The sequence below is a fragment of the Anabrus simplex genome, chromosome 8 (genome assembly GCF_040414725.1).
Source record: "Anabrus simplex isolate iqAnaSimp1 chromosome 8, ASM4041472v1, whole genome shotgun sequence".
NCBI classification, from domain to species: Eukaryota; Metazoa; Arthropoda; class Insecta; order Orthoptera; family Tettigoniidae; genus Anabrus; species Anabrus simplex.
Window position 1 is genome coordinate 228,486,931 of NC_090272.1, and position 27,587 is coordinate 228,514,517.

Sequence of the window (27,587 nt, forward strand, 5' to 3'; positions counted from 1 at the left end):
TTAATGTATTATTATTTTACTTCCTTTATTTTCGTCACGACAGTTTGAATATGTGTGAAGTGTGACCGCGCTCTCAACTGTTCAAGAACTAAACAATGTATCATATAGCAGTTCTGTGACAGTAGTCATGGTTGCGAAGTGAAACTAAGTGCTTTTAATGATGATAATGCCAGCGCCTCCACCGTCTGAGCCACTCAACCCGGCGAAACTGCTTTTAACTTTAAAACACAAGCTTCAATTATTTGACAAGTTCAAGAAAGGGTACTCAGTAAACAAATTAGCAAATGATTATGGGATTGGGATTTTGTATCGGTTTGTATGGGTACCTCAAGTATTTTACCAACAATAGACGTAAGTCATTATTACATTAGCCTATGCCCTATTTTATTGATACAAGTGGTTATTGGATGTGTTAATTATTCAACATTATTGGATTTCTAAACAGTATTGTATGTTTTCTATTATTAAAAGTGTCGGTGTGTATTAAACACACAAAATAGTATTATATGCGTTTTCAATTTACCGTGTAAATTTGTCCAGTGATTACCACAGATAATCGGGAGTTTGCTGTTGTTATTTTACCTCCTGTTTATTCAAAATCCAATTTTCAAAATTTGCTCATCGCATGCAAATGTATGATGACTCTACTGCGGAAGTTTTCTCAGACTACCATCAATTAAATTTTCAAAATATGCTTTGCTGAGTATTTTAGTCATATTCTCAACTTACTCATGTTCTTGACGGGAAGCAATTTGATGCTGAAGGCAATACTAGTTTTGCCTCAGTGCAAGAGAAAAATACTGCAGCAGTTTCATCCATGATTTATTCGTATTTGAACTTCAAGTGATACAGCAAAAGTAGATTCTAGTTCCACTCTTAGGTGGAAAAGGTCTTCATAGACAAAACACAATTCTTCTCTAATAAAGAGCGTGTTTGGAAAGGCACTCAAACAAGCAACTTCATATGTGACATTACTTTATCACCAGTCAGCATTGCACTTTTCCAATAACACATGACTCAGAGGGTAACAGTATTCCATAGATATTGGTATATACTCACAAAGAACAGACACTGAAACAAAACAAATGAAACAATACACCATTACCTTGTAAAAGTATTGCCCAAAGCTAAAAGGTTAAAGAGAAGAATTACTATTTCCAATACAATACCATCAGAAGAATAAAGATGAAATAGTATGTATGGCATTGTTTGAAGACAGACAAATCAAGCAGCAAATTTATGACAAAAATACCAAGTGTTAAAATTAGTTTTTTAGGGTAACTTCACTTGAACAAATCATTTATAAATACACAGTAGTGAGGTGAATCCCAGATGGTTGCAAACACAACGTTCTGAGATGGACAGAGGACAATGGTTTGATGGTAAATGGAATTAAAAAACAGTTTGTAAGTTTCACCAAAAGGAAAAGTCCTCTGTTTTAATTACTGTGCTTATGGGGTTATATTACCTCGTGAGGATCACTGTAAGTAGCTGGGTGTTAATATAAGGAAGGATCTTCATTAGGGTAATCATATTAATGAGGTTGTTAAGAAAGGTTACAGATCTCTTCACATGGTTATGGAAGTATTTAGGGGTTGTAGTAAGGATGTAAAGGAGAGGGCATGTAAGTCTCTGGTAAGACCTCAATTCGAGTATGGATCCAGTGCGTGAGACCCCACACCATGACTACTTGATTTTAGAACTGGAAAAGATCCAAAGGAAAGCAGCATGATCTGTTCTGAGTGATTTCCGACATAAGAGTAGTGTTAGGAAAATGCTGCAAACTTTGGGCTGGGAAGAATTGAGAGTAAGGAGACGAGATTCTCGGCTATGTGGTATGTTCCGAGCTATCAGTAGAGATGGCGTGGAATGATGTGGACGAATAAGCTTGAGTGAAGCTTTTAAAAGTAGGAAAGATCATAATATGAAGATAAAGTTGGATATCAACAGCACTAATTGGAGCAAATATTAATTTGTGGATGAGGAGTAACGGATTAGAATAATATTTATCAAGGAAAACATTTGATAAGTTTCCAAGTTCTTTGAAAACATTTAAGAAAATGTAAATAGGGAATCTGCTACCTGGGTGACAGCCCTACATGCAACTGATTGATTGATTGATTGATTGATTGATTGATTGATTGATTGATTGATTGATTGATTGATTGATTGATTGATTGATTGATTGATTGATTGATTGATTGATTGATTGATTGATAACTGTCTCACTAGGATAACTGAACTATAAAAGCTTTGAACTCATAAACGGAACAGTTGTCAATGGAGCTCCAAGTGGGCACTGGCAAAATCCTGCGATTAGCTTGAAGTGCCAGAATAATATAACATTTTAAAGAAATAATTACTTTTTAAAAATGACTTAAAAGTGAAAAAAGCAGCTCTATTTTTTTTAAAGAAGAAGGCAGATGAAGTAACTTGACATTCTAAGAAAATTGCAATATTTTGTTTGTATTCAGTAAGTTTTGTATTTACAGTTGTTCCACTTATGAGTAGACAATGCATAGCTCCTCACACATTGAAACAAGAAAACTTCAGTACCATGAACTGCTGGAAGGAATATGAATCAGAAAGTCTGTGGTAGGTGTTGGATAGAAAGACAGAACAGGACAGAAGAATCAGCATGTTTTCTTGTTTCTTCTTTCTGTCACTTTCTCCCCACACTGTCCTGTTGCGCTCTATTTCTCTTTTGTGTCAGACCGGTGTTTATCTGACTTTCTTTTCATCCTAAACTTTCCATGCCATGGGTGACAATCTGTCATGATGGCCCCTTCATGACTGTCAACGCCCACCCTTGTGATGAAGCTCGGAAGGAGGCTGGGAAGAAATGGGTATAAAAGACTGGGGTTGATAAGGTGGGGGGAGAGTTATCTGTTTAAAGGTGGCAATGTATGAAGGTGATACCATCGTCCTCGTCCATTTGTGTTTTCATGTTTGTTCTTATCACTTCTTTCTATCGCTGCCTTTACTTGTATTGACCCATCGTGGTTTTTTTAATATGCATTCTATCCAAGTTCTTGTCGTTTTACACACGTATCTGTCCATAAGAAACCATACCAGAAGTCGGAAATACTCACTTTAAAAAAAAAAAATTAATACAGTTTTCTGACCATCTGAAAGAGGAAATTTATGGCTTCGATACATGAAAACCCTATTTTGATAGAATGTTCCGTGCAGAGTTCTCTTCTACAAAACTTTCCATCCATTTCCTTTGAAGTGAAAACACTGCTGTCACATTCATGGCGTGAATCAAGGACCAAACTAACAGATCACACTGCAATCTAAAAATTAACTTTTCTGTAAAATCATGTCTGGTGACTTTTGCTGTTTTCTCTGTGCACTGTCAATTGTTTGCTCCTTTCCATTACTAATAAAATTCATTTCATGAACTAAATACTCTGTGATCGGTACATTCATATTACTGTTCTTTAGAACATAGTACTTACAACAATGCAATGAACAAGACACTGAGGATAATGTACACTATTCATATACATCATCTGTTGCATCAAACAATGCCATACATTAACGTGCTGATTTAAAGCCCAAAGCCATCTAATTTAAACAGCTATACTAAAGTAGTACCATTTAAACAGATTGTTTAAATTCATGCAGGACATATTCAATGTAAAAAATAGGTGTGTTGTTTATATGGGGCATAGTGGTGCAGCAAGGGTATTAAGATAGACTTACGGGTATACTGCATACGTCCCTGGTAGTAAGGCAAGTAGACGTGTTGAGCGTGGGTGGGTTTTCCATAAACATTCATCGCCATATCCATCATTTCGTCACCACCTGCGAGTTTGGGATCAAGACGATAGAGAGACCCGCACTCAGCTACCAGGCCCAGAAGAAAATACTAGCTCCGAAATTCAAACATTCAACACCTTGCTCATATACAACACATCATTACTTATGATATAGGAAGTCGTATTCAACCTGTCTTAAATAAAAGTTAACATTCATTCAACCAATCGATACACATTACTTAAGCATACATACTTCAGCTTCATTTAAGGGCTCCTTCAAAGTATTAAATTCTTTGGCTCAACACAATAAATACCATGTTAACACAACATATACCTTGACATAGTTCAATCATCATATCGTTGTTGTGCCTCGAAATACTGTTATGTGACAACATTGAGGGACTATCAATATCAATACGGACTGAAATGAAATTCATAACTTATGAACATTGAGGGAACAAATACTAACCCGCAGCACATGTATCACTTAGAGAAAATTTTGTTGATATAGTTCATGCATTACTAAACTTTAGATGACAGAACCTTTCTGGTCAGAGTTCTAAGCAGAAGTATTAATGCATAGCTCAACGACGATATATCATATACCATATGCATATAAAGGATGTGCATTAAATAGTACAAAAAGCCAAACTCCGGAATATGTTGGGTGTGAAAGGACATGAACATAGATTTTTGGACTGTTCTACACTGAGTACAGTTTGAGAACAAATAACAGACTTGGCAATATCGCACAGTACCTATGCGTGGATGATGTAAACAGTCCCGGAAAAGCAAATGCGCGAGTATAGTGTGTGAATCATCTGCCCACTTCCTTCGCTATACACAATGAGCAAGCAGAGGCACTGCTTGAGCAAGCTCATGCCAAGTAATAATGTTTGTGCCATGTGCCGACTTTAAACGTTGCCAGTTCCTCACTTGCACCACAATTTCAACAGAGTATATCTTTGAAAGAACATCTCAAAGAATTTTGAAACAAAGTGCTTTTCAGAGCAGTTTTATGCCCCTTCAGATTGTTCCACGATTTACCAGACACCCTCTACATATTCATTTACGTATATCATCATATGATGACTGAGCTATGTTGAGGTGTATATATTATGGTAACACTGAATTGTTTATGTTGTTAATACAAGGAATCTAATGCACTAAAGAAGCCCTTTAAAACAGGAAAAAATATGTATTCTCAAGTAATGTGTAAATATTAATACCGATTAGCTGAGTGAATGGTAACTTTTATTTAACAATATTACTTGACCAACATCCAGTGCCTCAAGGCGGATGTGGAGGGACATCTGCTGGCAGTACTGGTCTAATATGTAAAAAGTAAACAACTAGCACTTCTATTAAAGCAATAACATACAGATGAAGTGTCAAAGGAGGTCTGACTCCAAATATAAATGAGACGTCATGGATGTAGCCTGCCTCAAAAGTAAATGCATCCCCGTTAATTCCAGTTCTAAAAACTAACAAACTAACCCACTTCATATTTTCAAACACTTTACTCATAAAATCCATATTTCTATTGTTTTCAAATAAAGAGGAATCAATGATTGGAAAAAATACACTTACATTTAAAAGGACTGTACCATTTATTTTACCCCTGCACTGTAGCAATGCTTATTTTTCCTTATTCTGTTGCATAAATACCTTCAATCATGACAGTAACATACTCACCTGAAGCTCAGGTAAAAAACGCTAACAGGAGTGAAATATGTAAAGGAAACAAATGGAGAGTAGCAATTTTCCATGCGAAGACACGTGGATAGAGAGTAGACAAGAAACAGGAGAGTCCATGGTCCTTGGAGCCTTCATCAGTTGAAACTTTTGGACGCATATGTAAGCTCTATCCACTCTTTCTTACACAGACGATCGCTGCTCTGTATCTGTTTCCTCTGCATACTCACCCGAGTTATTATGTGTTGGTCAAGTAATACGCTAATAGGCTGCATTACCTGAGTTTCCATGAAATTAAATTGGTCCAATAAATACTATTTTGTCACTGTACGTGAGATAGGTGTTGAAAGAAACCCAATTTTACTTCTTGCATTTTACAAAAAAAAAAAAGTAGCTTCTGTACATCTCTGAAGCATTGTATTCTGTTACTGTGTTAGTCATGCCATCTTTCGCAAGCAAGACTCGAGTTAGAATGGTGCTACAGAAAGATGTGCCAACACACACACCAGGTTTCTCATGCTCTTGCTTGTATTTAGTAAATAATGGCAGCAATCACTGAATTACATAGTAGGTACATGGAGTAGGGGAGAAAAAACACATTTAACACTTATATTATGAGGGTAAGAGAGTGAGAGATGAAGGGCAATTTTTGTTACAAGCAGACACTAATATTCGTATCCTTACTCCCCCCCTCCCCCCATCCTCCATTAAAACATATTGTGGTGATGGTGGTTGTCTACACATTGAATGGTATTGAGTCAAGATATATACATTATACAGGAAAACATCTATACTACCTAATATGAAATGAACTGTGATGCTTTGACATCAGTTTTTAATGAATTAATTTAGGTACTTCTGGTATCAGACTGACGACCAAGTGTTCCTGTGCCAGGACTCCGTTGCTGAAGACATCCGAAAGTAAAGTCATAATCTTTCAGCTAAGAAAATTTGAAGTCTGTTCCATAACTCAGGCAACCGTGTTATATCATCTGAACACGTGGGAGCACAGCAAGTCCAGGACATCTGTCACACACTACTGACTGCCACCAGTCATGTTCCAAGATAGTTGCCAGTGAAGTTGAACAGCGCTTGTACAAAAAAAAAAGTGTGTTCCTTCAACTGTTGCAGAGTGGCCATTCTGTCTGGGACTGTCATCAAACAGTGCCTAAAAGAAGACAGATGCCGGGCTGAGTGGCTCAGGCAGTAGAGCACTGGCCTTCTGAGCTCAAGTTGGCAGGTTTGATCACAGCTCAGTCCAGTGCTATCTAAATGTGCTCAAATACATCAGCCTCATGCTAATATTTTTTGCTGGTGCATTAAAGAACTTCTGCGGGACAACATTAGAGCACCTTGGCCTCTCCAAAAACCATACCAGTATAGTTAGTGCAATGTAAAAGCAATAACATTATGTTTTATTTTTTCATTATTATAATAGAAGACAGGCGTTGGACTGTGCAGGGTTCAAATGGTGCACAATAAAAAATTTCTACTTATCTTTCTAATGCCCCTTGCCATTAACTCCTGTACCTGTACCCAACTTGATGCTAGCAGTAAGAAGTATGTTCCAGAGGCTTTCAAATGCATGCAGTGGATTTACATTTTTCTCCTTCTTCTTCTGACACTCTTGTCCACCTGGGAGCTTGTGGGTTGAGCAGTGGATCGCCGAGTTCCACACCGAGTGTGTGGCCATGCAGTTGGGGTTGCATAGCTGTGACCTTGCATTTGGGAGATACTGGGATTGAACTCCACTGTTGGCAGCCCTGAATATGGTTTTCTGTGATATGCCATTTTCACACAAGACAAATGCTCGGGTTGTACCTCAATTAAGGCCAGGGTCACTTCCTTACTACTACTACTACTACTACTACTACTACTACTAGCTCTTTGCTATCCCATCAACGCCATAAGATGTAAAGATGTAAAGCAGAATTGAAAAAATTCTACTTTGCCCTCTCCTTGTCCTGATCCACTCTCGACACTTCATACAGCTTATTATTACAGTGGGCTTGCCACACCTGAAGGCAATTTATACCTAACAGCCAGGTTTCAATGAGGTTGCCCCTAATCTGGAGAACAGACTCTGCATGCTGGATTTCAGTGGCACTTCCTCCAATGGAGAGGACCAGCACCCACATAAAGGAGCTCCTCCACCCGAAGCCATAGGCCTCTTCAGGGAGTTGGGTTTTACTGCTGCCCAGCACTCAGCGTCATGTCCACTCCATCCCTTAGTAGGTAACCGTTGTTAGATTAATGCTGCTGTTTATAAGAAGATACAACACAGGTGCCATGAGTTATGAAACACCCTTCATACTAATAAAAAGATGTAGTAAGCATTCCTCTTTTCTGACGGGATTGTGGCCGAGATCTGATCTGTGTATTGAGACTTTGCCCAGTCTTACGGTCGGGTGCCCTTCTTGATGCGAGCCCTATTCTGTTACACATTTCTATGTTATTTGGTGGTGCATTGTGGTGTGAGCAAATAAAGAGGTGTGTATTACAACAAACAGAAACGCCCTGTCTCTGAACCAGAGGAATTGATAAGATGTGCCTAAAATCCCTGGCCTAGCAGAAATCAAACCTGCACCCTCTCAAGGAAACCCCGATATGCTGACCATTCGGCAGGAAGTGTACATATATTAATACATTTTTTCAAATTCAATAGCCACAATTATTGTGGATTTATGAAACTTGTCTCGAGGAATTTGACTGGGTGCGAGTCAACTTCCACACTTCTTCTTCCTAGGCTGCCACTTGTTTCATTTGTACCTGTATGCCTATTGTCCTAAATTCAATTTCCAGTCATTTTATGCTATTATTATCTACCTCCTTTTCATAAAGATAGTGATTCCTCCAGATGACCTGGTACCTGTAAAATCATTGATTCATTGAAAAGATGGATGGGATTTCAAAAAGTGAAAACCTTGAAAGCAATTTAGCTTGTGTCAATGACTTGAAGGAATTGATGTACTATTTTAAAAACAGATAGTCTAAAATTCAAACATACAAATCGCATGTCACAACTTGAATAGAAATTTGAGGAGTAAGGAATGAAAACCAGTTTATCAAGATTAAATGTGATGTTGGCAGACCTATGAAAATAAAACCCCAAGGAGAAGATAGGCTATCAAACTGAAGTGCATTTAATCACTAAGACTGCACTTTCTTTTCCCAGTGTAGTAGGAGAAATCGTGTAATAATTGTAATTTCTAGACAACATTATATGAGGTTTTAATAAACAGTTCAATGGCAAACATCTTCTACTAAGGCGAGCATGATTTAAATGTTGGTTAATGCAGATGATATCTTGGAAATATGGTATAATGCCATTTCTCTCTGGTTCAAATTTGATGTAATATAGTCATCTAAAAAAAAAACTTCAACCTTATTTTTATCAAGCAGTTATAAACAGTTTGTTTTAATTATTCAAGGTGATGGAGAAGTTAAAGAATACTGTTACTATAGTCTGAGACATTTCTATTTTATGGCATAAGATAGGAATTAAAGGCTAGTCTTAATGAGTATAACCTAGTAAAAGTTTGCATTAGACAGACAAAAGCATAACCACATCCTCTGCTATCAATACAGCACAAAGACAGTCAGAGTAAGATGTATCAACGGTAACATCTGAATATGGTATATAAATGTGAGTAGCAAATAGTACAGAGGCTAAAACATTCAGGAAGGCTTATCACACTCAGACTTCCATTAATAAAGCATGATTCAAAAGCAACATGCACAATGCAATACAAAGTATGTTTTTCTTCTAAATATCAATAACAGATCTTAACTTTGAGAGTAGAATAAAGGCCTATTTTAATTATTCTAAAAGCTTTTATATAACATAACTACAGTAAACTGACAGCTTCTAACCATGCAGTGGTTATGATAAACTCAAAAACATTCTCAGGTTACATTTCATCAAATACTTCAAGTTATCACACGTAGAATCATTTGTAGCCAGTCAATTTTCTTCTTTCAAACTATAAAGCCCTATCTATACCTAATAAAAACTGAAACTGTCTTAATAAGCTGCTATCTAAACCACACAGAAAAATATCTCAGACTGAGTGGAAATACGTGGACCTGTTTTACAATGGCATATTTAAAGCAAAATACAAATGTTTGGAAAGGAAACTTACCTAGATAAGGACATAAAATACATGATATCATTATCAGAAAGAAGGCTGAATGCAAGATGAGCAAGCACTCCAGAGGAGAAGGGTGATGGACTGGAAGATGAAAATAAGAGGCAATATTTGAGCTATTCAGAGGTCCGATTCAACTCTGACATTAGGCATGAATCAGTGTGCGGTCAGGGTTTCTCACAGCAGGAAAAGTCAGGTGATGTGTCCTTATCCAGGTAAGCTACTCTTCCTTTTCAATTCTTTCCTGGCAACTGAAAAATTTTTCCTTCCTGTACTTTAACATGTATGCAAGAAGCAACTGTCTACCACATCCTGAAAAGAATCAGATTTGCCAGTAACTCAGAAAGACTAACCAAGCTACAGACTGTTTAACTTTTCTCTTTTCATGATCACGAGTGGTAAAATTCTACTTGTTGCCAAGCTTCCAATAACATAACACACATTTAGTTCTATAGTTATATCACAAAAATGTGATCCACATAACTAAGAATCTGAAATCAGAGTAACAATGTCTGCATCAATTCTCAGAGAACCAAATCACAGTTGCTCTATTAATTATAATATGAAGATAAATGTAAGGCAACTAAAATGTTCTGTAGTTAACATTAAAAGAGCAGATGACATACATGCTTGGTTTGCCATTCTGAGTCTGCATTAACAGAGTACATATACGGTACAAAGAATGCAGTCTTATTCCATGAAAAGACTCTTCTTACTCCTTTACATTAGGATATTACCATATTGAAGTAGTTAGAGGAGCAAATAAATTAAGAAAAAACTTAGTAATATCAATAGCTGTTTAAACTTTGAACAGTTTTTAACATTTGTGGTCATGAGGACTGTAAGCTGGCTTTCTATATCCAAGATCATGGGATTTATCCTGGATGAACTCCATGGAGTTTTGAAGATTGAATAATCCACAGCAAGCCATGTATAATTCATACTGGCACAAAAAAAAATAGAAAAAAGTCTGGTGCATGCATTTGGTGTTCATTAAAAAAAAATCATGGTATTCTGATCTGTCTACATAGAGTTCTCAGTTACCTTCTAGGAACACTGACAAGAAGGGTATGACAGCTGAGTGACATTGTCAACTGGCTCTCAAGGTAGCTGCAGATCAAATTACAGCCCATCTATGTGGAATACTTGAGAGAAAAAGTCATGTAGAACTGGAGGTTGTGTGACTATAGTAACAACAATCAAAATAAAGTATTTAACTGCAGTGATCCAACCTATTAGCAAGACATTGCCCAGGTGGTGTCAACTCAAAAGACATACAATTCAGAAGTCTAGGACTCATCCTCTGCAAAGCGTGCAAAAGCTTAGTTTCCCAATTCTCTTTTGAAGCATATAATGTGAGCATTTCCAGGAAGTTATGCATGGGAATTTTTTGTGAAATGTTGTTTTTAATTGTGAAAGTACTTCCTTGCCAACAATTTATTGTAGTTACAATGAAGAGAATATTCATCAGTCTGCCAACAGAGAGACCAGCATGTCTACACAAATGCAGTGCTGAAGCCTGTAACTACAAGCTGCTGGGGCAGACTGCACAGAGTCCTACCATCTGGCATAGTTCATTTTCTTGCACCAGCTGCGTGGACATTCAATCGTTAAGCGGTTGTGCAGTATGTGACTAAACATTTCCAGCCTTCCTAGCAACATAAGCTATCCTTAAAATTTTTTGTACCTTAACTGATTAAACAAAATATGAAAATTAATATACAATGATCAGCAAGAACATAAAAATAATATCAAGCAAGCAGATAGCAGTAATATGGTCTGCACATACAATAGCATGCTACACTTGATCGTTCGTTGTATCAGCTTAAAAACATGGTGAGATGTTAAAATCCAAAACGGTTATTGACAAAATATTATCACAGAAATAATATTCGTGAAAGAAATTGATTAGCATGTTATAAATAGAATGATACACACATATCCATGCTATCATATATTCAAAGTTTGATGCTATGTCTATGACTGATTCTACACATCAGGGAAATCAGAGAACATTTCATACATTTTTTTATCAGAGAAACTTACAACCTGAATGAATGTTGATGACAAGTTCAAATAAAACGAAGTAGTGATGACTCTAATGTACCCCAGTAAACAACAGCGTAAAGGGAGCATTCCCAAATGGACCTGTAGATGAAGCAAAGAATTTCCAAGTGGCAAGAATATTTTAAAGCACCATTTCTAGTCCATTGTGTTAACCACAATTTCAATGGAGCCTTTTCGTTTTCTATTTGACCACTTATTTCCAATCATTTAATTACGTTTTGGCCCATGGTGTACTTTCCTTGTTACTGAGTTTGACAAATCTTCTGTATATATTCTGTTAAGATGGAAGCCATGTAAGTTAAAATTACCATTAAGTTTTTCACTCTGTCAAACACAAGATACAAGTTTATAAAACACTAGTACCTACCCAGAAGAAGATATCAGTTGATTAATAATAGAATGACCTGTTTACTTCTATAAGACCATTCCCAGATTCTTTACTAAGGTGGTGAACAGAGAATTTACTGAGTTAACAGAGTTTGAGAGGAGACACATTATTGGAATGCAAGAGGCTGGATGATCATGACGACAAATCGCCAGCCACCTATGCCATTCTGACCAGACTGTTAGGGTGTGTTGGGACCAGTGGATGCATGAGGGCACCCACACATGGCGACCAAGCTCAAGACATCCTCGACCGACCACCAGGAGAGATGCTCCGAGAAATGCGCATAGACCCAACTGTTACATCGTCCGCCCCCCAGAGACACATTTGATCATTGTTACAGGCTCGTGTCGGCCCGATCCATTTCCAAGAACTTAGCTAAAGGAAATTTGGTCTCATGGCACTCATTGATAGCTTGTAATACTGTAATGATTTACGTACACCAGTGTTACAGTCACCCATATCAGGTGTCATACAATTCCCACAATTCCTTCTTAGTGTATGACTTTTTCGTGAATCGGTGTACGTAAACTGCTCTGATTTCTAAGATTATGCTTTAAACAAGCAACAAATCAGTACATCTCTTCAACATGAATGCTGTATCATAAGAAAAGTAGAACAGATTTTGTTCTTGCTATATTTAATGCGATAATAAGAACCATAAAATATTGCTTATTTTCCATATATTTTTATTTTCAGCATATGATTTCCTGATGTCCTACATTTTTGAGCATTAAGTCCTATATTCTGCTAAAAAGCATTTTGTAACCCTAGTTTGGCAATAAACTCAACATCTGGTGCTTATTAAAACTAGCTAGAGTAATGGCTGCTGGGATGAACCACGTAGGTCAGACAACCAAGAACCAGCCTTTTCACCTGAGTAGAAAGGCATTCAGAGACAACTAATCTTACAAATGTGAGTTTACCAGAATTACTACTTATCTGGAGAACTTTATTTTTAGGGAAAAGCAAAAGGAACTGTCACAAGGGGAAAAGTTTATCTTGGGTCTACAAGAAGATGGTAATGCATGTTAATGTAGCTGGATAGAGTGGAAAATTATATCAAGAGACAGTTATGATCAGCAGATGAAAAATGACCTCAAATTGAAGATCTATTGCACTGCTGTACGTCCCATCATACTCTGCGGTACAGAAAGTTGGCTGACTACAAAGAGGAATACCGAGCGAGTGGTCCTGTGGTTTAGGGCACGTAGCCATCAGCTTGCATTTGGGAGATAGTCGGTTTGAACCCCACTGTCGGCAGCCCTGAAGATGGTTTTCCGTGGTTTCCCATTTTCACACCAGGCAAATGTTGGGGCTGTACCTTAATTAAGGCCACGGTCGCTTCCTTCCCGCTCCTTGCTCTTTCCTATCCCATTGTCACCATAAGACCTATGTGCATCTGTGCAACATAAAGCAAATTAAAAAAACAAAGAGGAATGTTGAGTAAGTGTTGTGGAGACAAAGATGCTCAGGTGGCCTGCTGCATTACAATAACAAATCACCTTTTCAAGATATGCATACAATGATTGGCATTTCATTGACGTGTGAGAAAATACACAAAGGAGGTCTTCAGTGGTAAGGACCAGAGCAGCCAGTAGAAACAGAAAAATATTGAAAGATAGCCTACACGCTGAAAGTCAAGTCATCAGAGAAGGACGCAAGGGATGACCTAAACGAGCCAAGATCCTACACAATGACGAGTGTACATTTACACATCAACATGGCTCACAACTAAATTAAATGGAGACTGAGGAGCCACATAGTGGATCTTATGCTTAACTGATGTTCTGATGAGTAGAATTCAGTCTGAAAGTAGCATCTAACCTTTTGGACATTCTTTGTAAGTTCATAAACTGATGTTAATAAAACAAAAATACAACCATTATTTAATGAGTATTGTTCAAGCAAACAAATATCCTTCTTCATAAATCATGTAGGTCTACAAGTTACATTTAATACTTTGACTGATGGAACTGACCTACATAAACTTTACACAAAGAACAAAAAATAATAATATAACTGCTAAAGAATTTTCAGCAAAATACAATGAAGTAAAAATTTAAGTCAGTTCCTTTGCAGTGAAAATCAACATGGAAAATACATGAGAAATCAACTAAATACTAACATAGTCATCAACAAAGAGAAGAACTGATGTAATTTTTGTTGACTGTAAGTGAGATGTGGCAATATATTTTTGAAAACAGTAAAAAGAGTATGACTTACAAATGTTACAGGTATAAAAAATACCTACCAAAAAATGAGGAAGAAAGTTCTTACATGAAGTAAATAAATTAAGGATTGGAAACTGTCTTCTTAAGAACCTGATTTAAACACACTAACGATTTACATATTATTTCTAAAATGATCATATGACGTATTCCCATCGGTGAATGTAGCACAGGCCCAGATATTATTTCTAAAATGATCATATGACGTATTCCCATCGGTGAATGTAGCACAGGCCCAGATTTGCATGTTTATCAATATCCCCACCATCCTAATGGTACCAGATCAGAGAAAATATTTTTTATTTTATTTCATCCACACTTTTCACCTTTCCTCAGTCTTCACCATATTCAAGTCCAAGTCCCATTGCCTTATTCTATTTTTAACCAGGTCCATCCATCAGAACTGGGTCTTCTTTGGCTTCTCCTTCCTTTCATTTGTAATAACTCCATAATATGCATTCTCCATTCATTCATTTAAAATGTAAAAATCAGATCAAATCTATTTTAAATAATACAGGCTTCTCACCGTTCCACCCTATTGTGCCAGCAGGTTCACTGGTTGGAATGCCACATTTTGCAGTTGTTGACACACAAACAATGCTACTATGTAGCCTGCACTGAGTGATTACATTTAAATCCGTTGCATATATCATCACAAACCCAACACTGGTCTTCCTCATCATCATCTAACCGTCTCCAGATGCCTGGACGTGGGTCGTTTTGTGTACATTTGTTCCACTTGGACTTTTATACCATTCCACTCCTCTTCTTGTCTCTTGCTACTCTGTTTTGTTTCCTGGTCTTTACGTGTCCAAACCACTTTAACCTTGATGCACGTATGATTTCCCATACAGGCTGTTTCACTTAGATTTCTTGACAAATCTTTTTTATTGTACGTCTCTCTTCCTGAACCTCATTTCTGCAGCCTGGAGCCTACTGTAAATGGTGCATGTTTTAAGACTGTATATTGTTAAAGGTAAGATAAAGGGTTCTTTTGGCTCCCATAGAAATTTCATTGTCGCAGAGGATATTCCTGTTTTGGTACTAAAACTGAGCACCTTTCTGAAGCCTATTGGTGATTACAGGTGTTATAATTTTTGCTACACTACTTCTTCTGTGCTTCTCCATACCACCATATTATCTGCAAAAGCAAATGTCTTAACATTTTTGTCGGTACCCTTATCATTTCACTCTCTTCATAATTCATCCATTAAGGAGATAAATACCCAACAGTGTAATATTTTGATTTTTCAGTTAGCTGGAGTGACAACTTAGATCCATGGAATGAAAATTTTGCCAGACAAATGTTTTTTCTGGAATGAATCCTGAATGCTATAGTACAAATTTTCCAAGATAAATAATTGGAGCAAAATGCTCTACTAAACAATAGTTATTGTTCCTGATAACTTAAAATACCACGTAAGATCCACAGATTACATTCTCTTCTGATGACATTTCCTGCTGTCTTCATGAAGCTTTTGTAAGTTGTGAGGAAACAAATGATCTGATCATAGAATGTTAACCAACAGAATAATAACAAATTATAAAGAGTGTTTTATCTAAAAACAGCAAATAACTGAAAGAGAATATACCTGTCATCTCTTAACTCATAGGTAACTTCATAAATTCATAGTAACACACAAAAACTCTTAAGAGATTTAAAGGAAAAATACAAGAAGAGCTGAGATCTTAAGAGGAAATTCAGAGCACTGCAATAATAGTAACTTCTAAAATATAATATTACCCTGTAGTTTTCTCAAGATGTTCATAAAGCATCAAAATATTTCAGTTTAATGCAACTATTTAAAATATAAATAATTTTCTCTTCAATGTCATTCCATTAAGCATGCCATACTATATAATATAGCAGGGGTGGCCACTAACCTTAATTTTGGGAGCCGCAAATTTAGGAGACAAAACTGGAAGCATGTTTAGAAAATCGTTTATAAAATGAAAAGACGTTTTTCGTTTTATAACAAATGAAGGAACCTTTCTACACTACAAAGAACATTATTGTTCAGGTACACATCAAGGAATGAAATTTTACTTTTGAGAAGTGCTTTTTCGAGTGTTAGTTTTGTTGAAATCTGGCTGATAATTGGTAAGCCCAGTTCACACAAGTTAACCTAAATGTTCATCAGTTAGTTAAGATCGATATTTAGATTTATTGCCCTTGCTGGCGGGACCTAGTGTTTACAGTGCACTATGTCTTCTGGTATGAGCTAGAGCAATCTTGTTACTTTCATTGATCTGTCTCAGCTTTATCCTTGGCTTTGACAAAATGAAAGTGACTGAGGTATGAGTGATGCTAGTAATGCCATTCCTTCTGCAGCCAGTCCCTGCTATGAATGGTGTGAAAATATTGCTCATAGGGTCGGTTGGTGCATGCATTTCAGTGGGCTTGGCAGACTGATATGTAATAGCAACTTCTGGCTCAGTGAGGAAAGCAACGGGAAACTACCTCACTCCTCATTTCCCTAGTACGCCTCTTCAGTGATGCCTAGGCCATCTATGACAGCTGATGGCGGAGCTGTTGAGGATCCAACCAGCCTTCGGGCTGAGGACTAAACATACATACATACATACATTTAGATTTAATGAATTTAAGCGTTGAGTACACACACAGATGTAGTCCCAAAGATTGAGATAAGTCTCTTAGCACACTCTTTTGTTAGTGGGTATTTTTCTTCTGGAGCATTCTTCCAAAAGTCTATGAAGAAACGCCACTTCGTTTGAGTCCTTTTACTCCTTTGTCCTCTTGCATTTCTAGTAGCTCCAACTCTACAGCTGCTGTATTCTTTGTTATTGGTGATGAAACAGGACAGCCATCGTCCACAACATCAACAGCAAAAGGATTTTCCAGGAATGAAAATGAAGGTTTAAGTGATCTCAAATCATTAAATAACGTTAAGCTGCACATCGCTGCTACTGACTGCCACCAGCCGCGAGATGTTGTTAGTTTCCATTAATTATATAAATTACTTTTACTCTAAGCTTGGTGTCAAGAGCCGCACGAGACTGACTCAAGAGCCGCATGCCTCTCGCGAGTCTCGTTGTGGCCAGCCCTGTAATATAGAATCAACTTTCTGTCTGCACATTCCAAATTTTCAGCTAATAATTTGTTTCTACCCAAGATGAAATGTAAAATAATCCAATTTCAGTTTCTGTTCATCTACAAGCCTCTTAACTCCAGCATCACGTCGAAAATACTTGTATGAATGCCACAAAAATGCAGATATAGATGAGGATTAAGGCACAATGTAAAAAGAAATTTTTCCTAAGACTGTTTCTAATTTCAGCAATAAGAAATTCCCTCTGTGTGTCTATGTATACACATTTCTTTTTCTCTCTATTTATTCTGTTTCTCGTACAGTTTACATATTTGCTGGGAGATCTTTAGAAGATAGGTCCAGCAGCTAATGTTGTTGCTTCCTTAGCACCACCCAGGACATAAGGTTTAACCTACGGATGTGAAGCAACAGCATACAGAATACTCCAAGATAAATGAGAACCCTGACTTGCCCATCCACTCTAATAGCTCCATATAACACAATGCCCACGTCAACTGGTATCACCACCGGTCCTGCCAGGAGTGTCCTAGTGTGATGGATCCCCAAGTAGTTAAATGAGCTTTGTGATAATGCAACTTAAAATTATGTAATGATAATGTCTAGTGGTTCAGTTCATTTGTTTATTTTAAAGGAAAACAGCCCACAGTCAGGAGATATATCAGGAGGATATCCTGTACATCTGTCCATAACTTCGAACCTGTATCCATGTGTTGATAAACTTAACCATAGTAGGTATTTATATTTGTTCCTATACTGACTTGTCTCACACTATTAAAAACTATTTGAAATAGTATACGCTTGGTCCACCTTGTCAATACACTTTTATAACTGAAAATCATTTATTCTTTCATGCTTCAGGAACATAGTACATTCCCTTCGTCAATGAAGTCCAGTCAAAGAATAAAAACAATATAACACGTTATTTTGCTTTGCTCAAATTTAGAAAAGTATTATATCAGACCATCTCAATGAATAAACAAACATTAGTGATATAGGCCTACACTCATGTTCATAAAAACCAGAACACCTTGAAAGACTAGAGATAGGAAGTTCATAACCACAGGACATGTGCAGGAGTATGTTCTGAAGAAATTATTTTCATTTGAACCATGTCGGCCCTTAGGTTCAAGGTCCACTTTGATATCTCGGCGCACCACCATCGACTGGTAAAACGTGCCTGCGGCTCTCGTTGTCGCTATAAACCGAAGGTAATGGATCAGTGTGACTTGAGCAGACATGCAAGATGCCTCATAGATGTATGTGAGAACTGTACCGTTAAATGAGTGAGTTTGAAAGAGGGCGAGAACATGATATATTCATCCGGGAAATTGCTGCTCGTGTGGGACGAAGTGTGTTGGCGGTGCAACGGGTGTGTACAGAATAGTCCACAGAAGGCCGTAGAACATAACGAGATGGGCTTGGTCGCACCACCCAGACCACCCTCCGAGAAGATAGACACCTCATCCGAATGGCACTGCAGGACAGATCTCCTCTCAGCTCTCGCACAACAGCGTAACACATCGTACACTATCAGGAGTGACAGTCTGGTCTGGGTTACCGGCACGTCGTCCACTTCTCCGTTTACCTTTGATTAATATGCATAAACATGCTAGACTGCAATGGTGTATGGAACAACGCCACTGGGGACAGGAATGGCAACAGATAGTGTTTTCGGATGAATCCAGGTTCTGTTTGTTTGAAAATGATGGCCGCACTTTGGTTTGCTGCAGACAGGGGGAGAGAAATCACATTGACTGCATTCGCACAAGTCATACAGCGCCTTATGGTGTAGGCTGCTATTGGGTACAACCACAAATCACAGTTAGTGCATGTACAGGACACTGTGACCAGTTTGACCTACGTGAATGACATCCTGCGACCTGTAGCCATACCCTTTTTGCACGCCAAATTTTAGCAGGACAATGCACGACCACATGTTGCTGCATGAACACGTGCCTTCTTGTTGTCACAGGATGTCAGACTGTTGCCCTGGCCCGTCCAATCACAGGACTTGTCGCCAATCCAAAATGTGTGGGATATGGTGAAACGACAAGTGCGGCGTTGAGACCCAATGCCAACCACCAAAGATGAACTGTGGAACCAGGTGAATGAAGCATGGATGGCTATACCCCAGGACGCCATTTGCGCCTTATACATGTCGATGCCATCACGCATGGAACAAGTTATCAGAGCCCATGGAGGACCAAATGCCTACTAAGCAACAGAACACATGCTGAACTTAGGTGACTGAAATGCTAATTGTTTCTGCAGAACATAATAATGAACATGTCCTGTGAATATGAACTTCCTATCTCTAGTCTTTCAAGGTGTTCTGTTTTTTTATGAACATGAGTGTATTTAGATGATGTTTACATGAATATCCTTTGAATATTTATCAAGCAGTATTGCTGTGGTCCAGTACTCTCTGTTCTTTGTATATTTCGTAAACGGATAATACTGTTTTTAATACTCGGTAGCTCAATGATTTTTCTGAAAATTTTCTCTTCTGTCCTTGTTCATCTATATGAACACAGATTAGTCTTCTGGTACTTTCATGTGTTGTTGTTGTTATACACTGCTTTTGTAACATTGCTTCCTGCTACCGGTATTACTTCTCTTCAGACAATAGAGAAAAAATTAATACTTACTGATCTTGTTAGTTTTTCAAAAGGTCCTTTTTCCCCTTGGTTTTCTTCTACTCCTCATCTCCTAACAAACCCCTTTCAAAATCAAGTTGTTGGTGAACTTCATTTCCAATTCTGCCCAAGTCCTCAGTAAATATGCCAATTTACTTTATATTACAATATAAATTCACAGTTGCTAAAGCGAAAGTGTTCTTATCTATACTGAACTACACATTTATTAATCGTATTACATTGCAATAGATTGATTGTTATCAACAGTTTATTACACACTTTGGTATGTTGATATGAAAGAAAAAGCATAGTGGTAAAAAGGAATGGTTTTGTGGATTTCAAGGAGGTTTTTGTTGCTTGATTCCTTGTCCAATTTTACATGAATACAGAATGTTTTCTGGATTTGCTGTTCTTAGGAGTGAACATTTTAATGCTGTCGTAGTGATATATAGGTATTAAGATAATACTATGCAGTGATCCCACCTTTCAATTTCTTCCTTAATTATACCTGACACACAGTAATTCTCATTTTACGTTCTCTAAACATTTGTCAGTTTGATCTTATAACCAACTCCTGCCTTAACTAAGGCCCTGAGAGACTCATTCTTGGCAGAGGATGAATTATTACATGAGTTTAATTTTTGCTTACTAGCAACATTTTAAAACGAGAAGCAGATTATTTATTTATCATGTGGCGTATATGTAAGTCGAGTCATAAGTCATGGCAACTATTTTTTTCTTGCAAACAGGAAACAACATGGAAAATCTGAGATATGCATTTGGAAACGTACAGTACGTACTTGCGTATGATACCACTAGATGGTGTATGTAAACAACAGTGTGGGTCTAAGCATGCCCCCAAGTTCAGTGTGTGAGTGAGAGCGTCACAAAATGTAAGTCAACAACGGTGCGGATGGAAGGTTCTTCCACACCTGCCTTATTCGGTTGATCTGAGCACGTGTGACTATGATCTAATCTCCAAAGTCAAGAAGCCATTACATGGACAACAATTTGCTAACAAAGAGGACATTGTAACAGCATTTCGGAGAGAGGTGTCACACGTTAGCGATACACATGCAGTGAATGGTATTCAGCACCTGCACCACCGCTGGTAACGCACAGTGGAAGCCTTGGGTAATTATTTCAAAGGTCTGTAACCAGTGGAGACTTGTCCTTTGTACGTTGTCTTGTGTATTTGCTGTTTATATAATAATAAAACAGTGTTTACCAATGGCCTGTGTTCTGTCACTTTCCTACGAGAATCTCCTGAAGTCACTATGCATAAGTACATGCCCTATATTTCCAAATGCATATCTTAGATTTTCCGTGTTGTCTCCTGTTCATGAGAAAAAAATAGTTGCCATGACTTATGACTCGACCCTCGTATATACAGAAACAGGAAAGCAAGTACATTATATTTTCATGTCCAAAGTTGTTATCCATTCTAACGCCTCTGTATTGGCCTCTAGAAAATCAAACCAATCTCCAGGGTAGGCTGTTCTGCTACACTCCTTTACAATGTGTTTGATGGTTTGAAAAGGAGCACCAGAGTCACACGTGGGAGATTGTATCTTTCCTCATTTATACAGTGACGCAGCACATACTCCATGACCGCATCGAATCTTATTGAGGATGGTCCAAGTTCTTCTTGGGAGACCAAACCTCAAATTTAGGTGGGAAGAAAGGCCAGAGATGTTCACTTGTTTTTGAGATCCATTCTTCCTTACATCGGGAATAGGGTTTTAAATTGCCTTCCGTGAGCTTCTGAACGAACTTAGCTGGTGGATGTCTAGATTCCAATCGATTCCTCTGAAGGTTATATTACGGATACTAGCAGCGCCACCAAAAACTATTGTCTGAGGCAATTCCTCGGGACATGCGCTATGCATTGCTTCAAATGTAGCCTATCATACTAGGACACTAGTGGCAAAAACTGGTTGTGATCCATTGCCCCCTCCCTACCCGCTTATTCCTCAATCAGTTCCACTCGTGCCGTTCTCAAAACATGTTTTTGTTTTCGAATGTGTTCATGTGATGACCTATTTCTCCTCTGGTGCAACACTTTTCTTTCTTGTATCAACACCTGTTATGCCCTCTTTGATATAGCTTAAAAGATCAAAAAGAGAGAATTTTGACACATGGAAGTAATTAAAAATGTGCTGTCTTCTGCACAAAGTTCACTAAAAAGAGTGTACCATTCCTTTTTCTTGCCTTAAGCCACCATTGGGTGTATGCCAAACTCTTTCTTTCTTTCTTTCTTCGTTTTTTATTTTTTATTTTCATAAGCACAGCTAGCAAAAGTAAGTCCTCACTTGTTGACGACATATTTTAAAATAAATCTCTATATGATTTGTGGTGGTGACACCTTCATCATCTTGAAATGTTCACACTAATACATGACCAACTTAATATTTTCTATATTAGCTCAAGAGATAAGCAGGTTATACAACTTCCAAATGTGAAAAATGTGAACATTCAATAACATAATTTAAACAAGGGTTTTGAGATAAAAAGTGCTTCAGCTCTATATAAACGGCCCACCCTCTACATAGTTGCTAAAGCAAAATAATATTTATACAGGTAGAGTTAAAGAGTTGTCAATCGTTACAGCACCAATTACTGTGGGACAAAAAATAAATAAATGACTGTGTACTTACCTCCTTCATCTTCTGAGTCTGACATAAATGTTTCCTGCATGGACTCAGGAGCAACCACCTTGTATTTTTCTTCGATATTCACTGTAGTGGTCGTCGTGATTGTCGTTTCAGTTACAACTTTCAGAGTTTCAACCACACTGATATAGCCAAGTTTTTGGGCAATAGCAAGAGCAGTTTGTCCATTCTGTAAGAACAGCCGTAGTCTGAGTTATTCCACACAATATGATACTTAATTTGTAAGCATGAACACAATTTTTACTTTATTAACATGTCATAAATATGAGCATTTTTCTCACAATGAATTTAGAATGACATTTCTAAGAAAACAGCAAAGGTCACAACTTGTCTTCCCCTCTACCTGACTCCTGTAGTGTTGTTGTGTACCTGTTGAAAGATTCTGTCTCAAAAGTAGAGTCTATGCTTCTCGTTTTAGAGCAGATGCGCAGGCATGCAACTAGCTTCAACATTTTATGTCGAATGTATAATTTATGTTAACATTTTATGTATTTTGAGTTTATGAATAGGGTCAATCAATCATCACTGGTTTGCATTTAGTGCTGTCCCCCAGGCGGCAGATTCCCTATCAAATGTTTACCTAGTCTTTTCTTCAATGATTTCAAAGAAGTTGCAAATTTATCTTCCTTAGGAAAATTCTTAAAACAATCTTATTGCAACTAAACAATGGTTAGTTCATTATTAGTTTCAACATTTTACAATTCACATTGACAAACATTAATAGTAGTTGAAAAAATCCAATGCTTCTATGTACTTTCTTTAACCTTGAGAATGAAGTCCAAACAGTGAGAAGTACTTTGGTGAATTATAACGGTTTTAAAACTAAAATCATTACCTGAAAACGAAGCGAGTTTTACTATCCAACAAATTTACTGAACTACTATTTACAGTTAATTAATAAAAGTTCACTCGTATTTGAGGTTTCCATGAGAAAAATATACAATATCTTAGTCAATACATAAATGTGTCTAAATTTCTACAGCATGATAATTTTTTGATGCATCTTACCAACTGATATACTTCTACTCCCGAGCAAGAAAGATGTAAGTCATGTTATATCGGGTCCTCACAGAACAAGTTACCAATTTAATTTTCAACACTTAGCAGATGAAAGCAGTTTTGACACCACTTCGTTCAAAAGGCCCTATCATCTGGTGAAATTTGATTGGATCATCTGCCAACTGACCAGATGCCTGATGATGTGCTTACAAAGGGGCTGTCAAGAGTTAAGAGAAGTCAGGAGACTGAAGGGGAGGACGGGGTGTTAGAAATATTCACTCTTTGTACACTTCCGCAATTACACATACACGCAGGTTCATACCATACGGTGCAAGTAGTGACAAAAGATCTCTAAAGGTCAACGCCACGAACAAATAGCATTTTTATATAAAATGCCTCAGACTGAACTGTTGTTCGTTGGCGACACCTGTACATCAATGGTTTACGACAGTATAAGTCTACTCTGGCGTGTGCATTTATATGCTTGGTGTGTTTGTGATAAACTTCATTATTTAGATATTTGTGCCAGTTTCATTACTTTTCATGATCTTATACCTTCAATACATTCTCTGGCTTTTCTAAGTTCACTCGATCAGTTCTGAGGACTAGAAAGTGTATGCAGGAATGGAAGTGACACTCACGTTTGCCACTGCATTGGGCTTGGCCTTGTTCTCCAGCAGCAGAGTGATCACTAACGTATGCCCTTGCTGTGCTGCCTGGTGAAGGGGAGTGTAGCCCACAGCTGTACTACTGTCCACGCTGGCTCCATGTTGCAGGAGGAAACGGACCATATTCAGCTGACCGAAGTGGGAGGCTACGTGCAGTGGAGTGTATCCTGCCTGCAAATCAAATAATGTAGAAAAAAGATCAAATCCAAGACAAGAACAAAAACAAAACAAGAAACACTGAATACATCATTCTACAAAATCACTGTTACTGAATTACGATATTATGCTGCACTAAAATACAAAATTTAGGGTTCTATAATGCTTTTAATTTTCTAAACATTAGTCAGTTTGATCTTATAAACAACTCCAGTGCCTTAACTTACTTGAATCCTGAGAGTCAAAGTGTTGTTGCATTGAAGATGCGGTCAAAGTCATTCTCTCGCACACAGGCGTGTTTAACCTCCAAAAAATTCATGGCCAAAGAGTGTGACCATAAAAAATGTTGAATAACCCACCGGACCAAAATAAAGGCTTCAGGTGACATTTGCTTTAGAAAGAGTGTGTGATCTGCAATAATGTGCCAATACTTTTATGGGTCCCAGTGCAAATGGTTTCATATTAGTTGTCTGGTGTTTTACAAATCTTTTAATACACTGTTGTTATCTAATAATCCCCAGTAGAAAAGGTTTTCGTATTTATTTTCTCTGGTTTTTCATGCCTTTTAATACTCTCATCTCATCTTTAGAAATGGTAGATAATCTACATCCTGCACTGTACCCATATATACAACATAAAAGGCATGCATATCGAGGAAAAACATATCAAGTTTATATATAACTGTTGGATAGTTTTTATTTGTGTATTTTAATAGTACTTTTTCTCGCTTAACACAACCACTTTCCTTGGCCCCTGGAGAAACATCCTAACAAGATTTTACTGCATGATCTAACCTATGAAATCAGTCATCCACTCTGCGCTGTATTTTGAGGTGTATCACATTCTTACATAGCATTAAAATTAAGTGATCATTTACTTCAACATTTATTTCAAATGAATAATCTACTGCTATCGGACACGTTATTTACACTTTTGTTATGGAAATGTATTTTCTTTCATATCAAACTTTGTCTACAGAACACCAGTCCACAAATAATACTAATCGACTCCAACGCCACCTTCCGAGTTCGATGGTCAACGAGAGAGCTCGCTAGTGTACATAGCGAGAAAACTACACCGAAGATGATCAATCGCATTCAATATAATTGCTGGAGTCCATAAATATCGATATCAGAAAAATAATGCACATTTAATCACTCGTAATAATGAATGCATCACTGATTGGGTTCTTGCAATAACGTAAGGATAGTACACAGTTTAATATAGGAATTTTCAAGGGATAGAACAAAAATTGTCATTACAATGGTGTTCTCACTATAGGCTGTACTTGCTATAGCGGATTTCTGTTGTATTTGAGTGGATGGAGTAGTTGTTATTATGTGGAATTTAAAAAAGTACCTTTGGAATTTGACTATCAACAGCCTAAATCTTACCTTGGTGGTGGAATCAACTTCTGCTCCATTTTTGACAAGAATGGTGGCAACATTTACTTTATCTTCTTGTGCACAGAGATGTAGAGGTGTCAGGCCATTCTGAAATTACCACAAAATAGAATTAATATGACATCCATACTAATAAAGAACAACTATCTTAACATACTTGATACATGGTGACATTAACACAACAGTATTAAAACCCTGATCATCAGCAAACAAGACAAGAAAGAAATAAAAGCCAAAAAGAAAATTGCAGACAGTATACAAAAGGACATTTTGAAGATTATGAAATTATGATTTTGTAGAATTTAAGGAATATCGTGAGAATTGTGAAATGTTCATACTTTTCCTTAATGAATATTTAATTTTTTCTTTTTTAGTTAAAAAATAAGCAAATGTTTAGTTCTTACCTTTGCTTTATGATTAGGATTTCCTTCATGTTCGATCAATAGAGACGCCATGTCTGTGTGCCCTTCTTGTGCAGAAAGGTGGATGGGAGTGAAGCCAGCCTTAGACTCTGCATTTGCTTTTGCACCATACTCGAGAAGTGTGGTAGCAATGTCCATCTGAAGAGAATTAGAGATCAATTACTCAATATGACAACGGTAGTTATGGGGTGTGTTAACCATGACAGAACACTACACATACCTGGTTCTTCCTAGCTGCTATATGAAGTGGCGTGTGACCATTCTTAGCTGTGGCATGTGGAGAGGCACCTTTATCCAGAAGCAGCAGTGCAACATTCTGGTGGTCGTAGTGACTGGCCACATGTAGGGGAGTAACTCCATTCTGAAAACAGAAATGTTGCATTGGTTCCTGTATGGGCTTCCTTCCTGGTACCCGTCTAGAGTAGATAACATGACAAAACTAGAGGGAGTTCAACGCCGAGCAGAACGACTAATTACTCAACATGTTCATTTAAATACAGCCGGATCACTGCCCCCATTAACAGCTGTTTGTAAACAAATAGATACAGTGAAACTCGGTTAAGAAGTTCCGGTATAATAAGTTTTCCCGCCTAAGAAGTGTGATATTCTTGGTCCCTTGATCAGTTTCATTAAGATATATGTACATTTTTCCCATTTAAAGTGTTCTGTTGTAAATATATTTCCCGGTTAAACAGTTCAGATTTTAGAGCCCCTTGAGATAGAAAACGTCCATATTCCAAACTGGTGATGTTCGACAGCTATTTCATACCAATACTGACCTAGGGTATTGAAGCATGCACCCTCATAAAGAGATTCATCAAGACTGCAAGCTACAGAGATAAAATATCTTAGATACACCATCCAGAAGAACAAGATGGACAAGTTAAGAAATGAGGAGGTGAGGAAAGAAGCCTGAATAAAGACATCCCTATTAGAACGAATTGGCACACCCAGACTATGGTGGTACGGGCATGTGATAAGGATGGAGTCTACAAGAACAGCCAGAATAAGTTTGGAAAGACAGGTGGAGGGGAAAAGACCTGCCGGAAGACCCGAAACCCGATGGATGGACGTGATCAAAGTTGATCTAATTGCCAGAGGATAGACAGTGGGCGATGTTCTCCATGACAAGTTGTACATGGACGGGAAGAAATGGAAGAGGCTCATTAACAGTACCCGGGAAACTGGAACTGTACGATGATGATGATGATGATGATAAATGAGTTTTACAGATAGACATGATATGGACTTTTGGGCTTATGCCAGTGTC

The 27,587-nt window shown here is 37.6% G+C and overlaps 1 protein-coding gene across 7 annotated transcripts in view; it reads right to left on the bottom strand.

Annotated features, from left to right (window-relative positions):
* LOC136879031 (ankyrin-3) overlaps positions 1 to 27,587 on the bottom strand; it is a 682,638-nt gene that overhangs the window by 140,177 nt on the left and 514,874 nt on the right. For 6 of the 7 annotated variants that reach the window (XM_067152757.2, XM_067152756.2, XM_067152753.2 and 3 more), the window contains exons 12-17: positions 26,538 to 26,678; positions 26,300 to 26,455; positions 25,887 to 25,985; positions 24,310 to 24,507; positions 22,655 to 22,838; positions 3,709 to 3,810 (exon numbers count right to left, since the gene is read on the bottom strand). In XM_067152757.2, coding sequence (XP_067008858.2) covers positions 3,709 to 3,810; positions 22,655 to 22,838; positions 24,310 to 24,507; positions 25,887 to 25,985; positions 26,300 to 26,455; positions 26,538 to 26,678 — 880 coding nt within the window. The remainder of the gene's footprint in view (positions 1 to 3,708; positions 3,811 to 22,654; positions 22,839 to 24,309; positions 24,508 to 25,886; positions 25,986 to 26,299; positions 26,456 to 26,537; positions 26,679 to 27,587) is intronic. The other variant, XM_067152754.2, reaches the window with a different exon arrangement.